At 38.1% G+C, this 7,766-nt stretch overlaps 1 protein-coding gene across 1 annotated transcript in view; it reads left to right on the top strand.

The window, feature by feature from the left end:
- Positions 1–4,453: 4,453 nt before the first annotated feature.
- LOC140930588 (uncharacterized) overlaps positions 4,454–7,766 on the top strand; it is a 29,586-nt gene continuing 26,273 nt past the window's right edge. The window contains exons 1-2 of the mRNA XM_073380308.1: positions 4,454–4,665; positions 7,062–7,143. Coding sequence (XP_073236409.1) covers positions 4,607–4,665; positions 7,062–7,143 — 141 coding nt within the window. The 5' untranslated portion in view covers positions 4,454–4,606. The remainder of the gene's footprint in view (positions 4,666–7,061; positions 7,144–7,766) is intronic.

Genomic DNA, 7,766 nt, shown 5'->3' with positions numbered 1-7,766 from the left:
CAACGTGCCCGTTCCCCGTTTTCATCAGTAATTGATGTAATTGATTTTATAAGTGAAATATTCGCGCACACTCAGTAGTGCAACCTTACTCAGTCAAGAGGAACTAAGGGCCTGTTTACATGGAGGTGCAGGACCCCAGGTAGGTGAGGTAACCAGCTTAGGTGGGTTAACCCTCCTATCCATATAATCTTGCTATTTTAATTTGATCACGTTTACATGACAGGTGAGGTGACCCGCCACATGTTACCTCACCGATCTGGGGTCCACCACCTCCATGTAAAACAGACCCTTAACGCTACGTCCAGACGAATCCAGATATTTTTGAAACTGCATAAATTTTTATACTAATCGGTCTTCCGTGAAAGTCTGAATGGGGTTAAGTGTTTAGTGTTATTTGCCCATAAATTTTTGGGGACGTTTGCTGTTAAATTGGCCATTTTTTTGGTTGCTGTTTCCGAATAAAATACTATTAAGTGTTTGGAGGGTTCTTCAGACATCTTCAGCAGTGGTCGGACCTCTTTGTTTGTCTTCGGGAATCTTCGACAGTCTTCGGGAATTGTTGGTAGCCTTCGGAAATCTTTTGAAATAATCTGGAATTGTCGTAAAATGGCCGAAAACTTAACCTAAGGGCCTGATTTATACATGAGCCGGACTGGCCCCTTTTGCCGCACGCTGATCTCCTGACACTCTAGTTAAACGCAACAAAACTCATCGTAGTGATTACTTGACAAGGAGATAGCCCGGGAACTTATCAAACCGACCCAAGCCAATCCATTTCATGTAATCAGGACCTTAGTTTGATCATTTGCTTTGATACTAGCTCCACCCCTAACTGTTTACCCAGAAAATGTCTTTATCATTCGCCAGTGTCTAGTTTTCCACTTCGTTTAGTAGCGTTTCCTTCGCCCTTATAACTGCTCTATTAATTCTATTCAATTCCTCAATTTGTCGCTGTCGATAATTTCTCAGAAAACGTGTGTGTTCATCAACTATGGCTTGTAGATGGTGGATTCGTCTTCTTAAGTTTTCTTCATGCTTTTTTCTTGTTTCTTCTATTTTCTCATCGCGAAGTCGAATCTCTGCGCTCCTCAGGGATGACGCAAGTTGTTCATACGCCTTTTTGAGCTCTGTTGTCAAATTTCCGATTTCCAGACGGTACTGAAAGCAAACAAACAAACGAACAAACGACACTCAGATAAATTAGATTGCAAACACTGAGGGAAGAAAGAGGCACGTTCATTTTCGTTTTCTCCCCCAGGCGGGCCAGCTACTGTCAGAGAGCTTCCTCACAGATTATCGATCGATTGCCAAAGAGTAAACTGAAATGAGACGTCGGGTCTATGTATAGTATTTTATGGTGGTATACTTCAGCCGAAGAGCAGGTAAAATTAATATGCTTACTTACGGCACGTGAAGCTAAGTGGCTTGCTAAGTAAACAATAATTCAAAAAAGTAACAGCAACAAAATACAACGACGCAACCATAATTTATGTGCGCAGTAGGAATTCGTAAATGTAGTTAAAGTTTTCATAGACTGGGAACCAGTCAGAGCTGTATTAAGACGAAACATACCTTCGCCATTTTTTCAGGGTGTTGATCTTTCATTGGGTGATATATGGCGTATACTATGGACTCTTACCTCACTTATTGTGTCCTCCAAGTCTCTTACTCCGGACTGAAATTCAAGGCTGTCCTCTGCGAGCTGCTCAAGCTTTTCAGAGTCATCTTTGGATGGCCTAGCGTGCACTTTTTGAACAGGAGTTGCGAAAACTGAAAACAATTACACCTTTGCTTTTGCTGTTGCCAGTAACAAACTTACATAATAGCTCCCTTTTTTCAGGGTATGGTGGGGGTAAGGGTGGTTTGGTGGAAAGGGGGTGTGTTTCGCCGGTCTGTATTTTAAAACTTTTCGTTTTACAATTACGTATCGAGGAAGTCCCCAGATGTCACTCTTGGTATTTTACAATTATTTTTATTATACCTGTTTGTATTTGTCTCTGTGGAACCCATTTTCGAAGTGTATTTTGTCACATTTTCATCTGTCTAATGTCGCTGTTTGAAGCTAAGGGCTATATGCATGTCAATTTTCGGTCGAATTTATCGTAACAGGGCCCCATACAAGTAAACTGTTGTGAAAGCAAGTAAAAATGATTCCAGGTTCCCTCAGAATAAAAAAAAATGCTTTTGTTCGGTGAGAGGCAGGAGATTGAAAATGTTGAGCCTCGTGCTAATTTATACTTGAAACCCTCGACTATTGATAAAACGACAACGAAGAAATTCCACTCGAAGGAGAGGAAGTCTTGAAAAAAGTCATGCTAGCTAAGTTGGAGCCTCTAACGCAGAGATAAGTGAAATCACGGCTTAAGACCAGCTCCTGACGTCATTTACTCATCAAGAATCAGGGTGAAGAATATTTAACAATTATTCGTTGAGCCCGAATGGGCTCTGAGTCAATAACCCATGAGGGCGAGAGGAATAATTGTTTTAGTAAAATCCAACTAGTTGATCAAAAATATCGAGAATAAAAAAATTTTAGCTAGTTAAAGCTAGACTTAAATCCTTTTTTGCCGCCAAAAAGCCCACGCTTTTCGCTACTAATGGGCTCTAACATATAGCCTAGTAGTAGCTCAACCAATCAGAACGCAGGTTTGATAATAGACCACTAGTTGGATTTTGCTAAAATAGTTTACACTGAGTATCTAAGTATGAGTGTGGATAGTTCCTTTGAATTTGATTTGAAGTTGGTTTTTTTTATATCAGTAAATTATTCAAAGTTATGAGTATCTCGCAAAAACATACAAAAACAAAGAAATCCAAACATAAGTATGCTCAACGAAAAGAATCAGCTCATGACAAGGAAGGTGAATTAGCAGAGTACGTTCCTTTCAAGGAAGAATCTCATGCAGATCCACTAACACTCGAATCATGATTAGTTAAAGAGACCGTTATGACAGCGATCAGTTTGGATCTTCAATACTGATGTGGATCATCACAATTTAACACACTTTGCTCTGAGACTTACCGTGGTTCATAATCAGCAAATATGAGAAAACACCAATGTGAAACAAGACCATTTCTTCAGCCGGTAAACGTGGCCTTTGCGAGAGCGAATCTGAATGAAAGGATATGGCTATTTCAGTTATCACACCAGAAACATAAATTATTGCAAATGTACAAACTACTCACTTCAAATTATGTGCTTCTTTTAACTTCCCTCTGTTTGTGTAGCACTTTCAATTATTTTTGACTTTTTCGAAAGGAAAGTGCCTGAGATACTGTTAAACTATTATTAATCATAAAAAACCCCCGGCAAAACAGGTGTATGGTCTAAATACCTGTTGTCTATGCTTTCATCAGTCTTTAAGCCCGGCAGTGTCACATAATGAAAAACGCATGTACGGTAGCTGGTCATTGCTTTAACAGGATGCCTGGATGATTTTATCTTGTTTTTCTGAAAAAATCGATCGTTAAATTTCTTCTTCTTCTTCCATGTTGTAACGGATTTTTTGAAAAGTTTTGAATTTGAGAGAATTTATGAGCTTTGGTTATTTTCTACCTTTAAGTTCCGATTTTTATTACAGAACGAAGCCTTTGCTAAGCTAAATACACAATGAAGGAAAATCACAACAGCTTATAATTATGCGCGGAGTCGACGCACCCCGCAGTCTGTCCACGATATAATATGGGCGGTGTTACAGTTTCGTTTAACAACTGTCCCTGCTTCTGTGGAAATCAAACCATGGAATAAACAACTGACTAAACGTGAAAACAACCTGAAATTAACGGGTGACGAAGGACACCTCTAAAATCTTGAATCACTGAAATCGTTTCAATGATGAGCCTGCGGACGTCGTTTACGTCGCCCATTTTCTCTGGGTTTTTCAACGGAATTGTCTTATTTCAAGAATTGTAGAATTCTTTTTTCCGTGAAGACGCTACTAGCGAGCTTGAGCAACCACAAAATGACTGAAAAAGACCAAAAGAGGCGAGTATAAAAGTGAAATATTTTAACTCACAATTCGAACACAGGCTCTCTCAAGTCGCATAACAGAAATTAACCAATACAAATACTGTTAAAGAGTGTAACCATGATATTGCTGTTTTCTCTTCTCCGACTTTCTTTCTCTCCGCTCCCGCTCGTTCTATTTTTTCGTTCTATTTTTCCTTTCCTTAGTCCTTTCAGGCACATCGGACATAAAAACCCTTTCCTTTTGGCCCTTTCTCACTCAAATGGCTGAAATGGGTGCAACCTTATCTTTGCGAGGTTCGTTTTAAAAAGTCCGGCTAGATATATTCACGTGTCATTTCACGCCACGGCTCTTGCATATCTAATTTTCCCGCGTTTTTTGGCTGGGAAACGTCAGCCTGTATTTTGGGTCAGCGACTTTTCATATTATCATTAACTACCTCATATTACCGGAATGGCCGCCGAAAATAAAATCTCAGTGTGCTTCTTGAGGATTTTCTTTTAGCATTTAAAATGGCCATCAAATGAGCTTGCACCACATCTATGAAATGCTCTTGTAGTAGTCAACAAATTTCTCTACTTAAATGGCCATATCCCAGGACAGAAACAGCCTTTTAGCCAGCTCGAGCTCATTCTCAGATGTGGAAAGTTCACTTTACTCTGGGAGTAATTTTCATCCCGCTCTGGACTAAGCTTAGGTAAGCAATACTTAGAAGATTTTGTCTCGACTTAAATGTGCTAAATTAAGCGTCAAAATAGTGCCCCATATTTGGCTTAAAATATTTCAAAAGACTCTGCATAGACCCTTTATAAATAGTGATATTTGCTATCAAATCAATTATTTCGATGTATTAAAATACATCGAAATTAATTTAAAAAGATTCATTATTGGCTCCAAGGCTTGAGGAAATAAGAGTAATAATAACAAAAAAGATATCACGATGAGATTCAGCGTTGAACAGTACATGTCTTTTGATTTATTTCCCCTAGGCGTGGATATGGGGGGGTTTACATGAGAAAACTCACACCGTCGCGAGTTTCATACTGGGTTGACTTTTTGATTTTGTATCCCATTTACATGATGACTGGGTCATTTCAGATCTTGTTATTTGAAGGTACACTTCATGTCAATAAAACATACGTGTGATTCAAAATCGCAAACATTAAGCATGCACTACCCGTTTCAGTCCACCAGAAGACCGATTTCATACCAAAACGTGTTGCTGTTTTACATTTACATGATACCATTGCGAGATTTCAGACCAGAGTGAAATTTTTGCCCTGGTACAATAACCAGGGTGAACTCACGCTGGGGTGACTCGCGCCGGTATGACATTTTGTATTGGTATCATCTAAACAAATGTAGAGCCATGAGAGGGAACTGGAGTGAACTCACTCCGGTGCGAAAGTTGCCCCAGTGTCATGTAAACACCCCCTAAAACACTGAATTTCAATATATCGATATTGATCTATTAATATGTACACCCTAATTACAGGGTAAATGCAAAAGGTTTTATCAGTTTTTGAAAGTCTTCCTGTTATAATCCCGCAATCTTGATGCATTTTATGGCCTTATCCTGATCCCAAATTCATAGCTTACAGAGGGTACAGATTTGCTTTACTGTAAATGATCTCTTGGCCCCCCATGGTGTTTATTTAATTTTAGTGGTTCAAGTGGATGTTAAATCGATAGGAGGTGTTTATAAGAGAGTGGCGTCTATTCTCCAACTTTAAAATAAACAAAAATAATATGCTCTGGGTGAAAATATCAAGAGAGTTTATAAATAACAGAATATCTATCCAGTCCATCTAGTGATATGTCTAGGCCATCTAGAAATCCATACTTCTCTTCCAGATCTCAAATTTGATGTCAGAACATTGAGAGTATCCTTAAAGACCCAGTGGTGGGTGGTCAGAAATGAACAGTAATGCAGTCATTTGGTTACAATTTGTACATTTTTATTTCCCTTTTTGGCTAAGAAAAATTGTACATTTTCTTGCCAGTATTTTCTGCCTTATTAGCCCACACACTACCACAGACCTAATGTGTTCATATATAGCCTGGTCAATATCTGCTTCATTTACAGAACTTACGACGCATCAAAATAATAATAATGATAATGATACTGATACTAAGACTGATAATGATAATAATAAATTATAATAATGAACACAACAACATTCCAAGTGCATGTTGCACAAAGTAACCTTTTAATAAAACACCTTTTTTCAAAATCATCTGATGCATAAAATTTTCACCACAGTTTGCATGAATGTTCAATTTAAGTTTAACCCAGGATCAAGCCAAATTTTAAGCAAGGTTTTCTTGTTTAAGGACATGCCACTCATGCTTTGGAGTAGGTGGAGAAGGAAAAAAACTTGTGGCAAAGGTGCGAGTTTCTGGCCACTAAGAATGCATTTTCAGCATTCTGGAGCAAAAATTGGAGTGTTTGAACAGAACTGGGCTAATTTCCAAAGAAAAGTAGGCGTCAAAAATGCAAAATACTGTTTAGCCTTAATCACTCCAACTGCAGTAATGATAACACAAATTTTTATGTAGCTGGAATTTTTTTCCAAGAGTGCACACTATCATTGGTTATTTCAAGGTCACATGACATCTACAAATGAAACTGTTTCCCACCAAAATCTCTGAGCGAACAACATTGTAAAATATATGACATCAGAGGGTAACAGTGCAGTAACAGTGCACTGTTACCTGTGAATGATGACCACTCACGAGATTTATTTTCATAAATTTATACACAAAAAAGTTTTTCTTTGTGGGCTATACAACAAATCGCTTAATGACTGGTCCCTTAGGAAACAGTTTGGGACTGGTCATTAATAATTTGTTTTATGTTCCTCTAAGAAACACATAAGAAGGTAAAATACAAAAACAGAACAAAATTTTAATCCTGGATTTGGGCTGATCGGCCATTCAGGAACCAGACCTATAGGTTTTTTTTTGCACTGGTTAATGTAACAGAAAGGTACTCTTTCGATTCCTTGTTGTCTTAAACCTGTTTGGCAAACCTTCTCTGCCTTCATTTCTATATCTAAGCATTCTCTTTCTTGTTTGCTCTTAACATGCTAGGGCCAAACAGGCAACTGGAAATAGCAGCCTCCATGAAGACATCTCTTTTTCGCTGAAACGGTTGCCAGTAACTAGTAAAATGGTAAGGTGCTCATCATTTTTTCTTACAAGTCTGTAAGCTGTAAGCTTCTAGTTATTCTTGTGTTCTAACTTAAGGTAATTCCCTTTTTTTGCACTGCGCAACATATACTATGCATAACATTGCGATTTCAAAGATGGCCGTGATTTTTATCAGTTGCCTAAAAAGAGGTAACAGAGGTCCCTTTTGTAGTCCAAGTGCTTTTAATGGTGATTTTGATAACTCTACCCAGCTAAATATGTATTTGTCTTGAAACTCGCCCCAGTCCTTTTGTGCAAAATGATCATTTGAAGCCAAAATTGCCCCTTTGTCCTCTTTTTATGATGAAACAAAAGCGGTGAATCCTCTTTTTTAATTTGTGTTTTTTTTTTCATTATATCTACTCAAAAAATATATCCCTTTTAAGGAACTTTGATGTTTCTTTGTCACATGTAAAATTGTGGTGCATCCTGCCAAATTAATAAAACTATCCAAAACAAACCAGTTTAATATCACCCTACCATTATTGGTCACAAATTTTGGGAAATTATTAAATTTTCCTTCAGGAAGACCTTGCCATAAGCTTTGCCTGCGTTCATTTTAGTTGGGGTGATAATGCATGGCTGTGGAAGGCTTGAGAAAAATGC

This window comes from Porites lutea, chromosome 3 (genome assembly GCF_958299795.1).
Source record: "Porites lutea chromosome 3, jaPorLute2.1, whole genome shotgun sequence".
In the NCBI taxonomy this organism is placed as follows: domain Eukaryota; kingdom Metazoa; phylum Cnidaria; class Anthozoa; order Scleractinia; family Poritidae; genus Porites; species Porites lutea.
The sequence above is the reverse complement of the archived record's forward strand: the minus strand, read 5'-3'. Positions and strand labels throughout refer to the sequence as shown.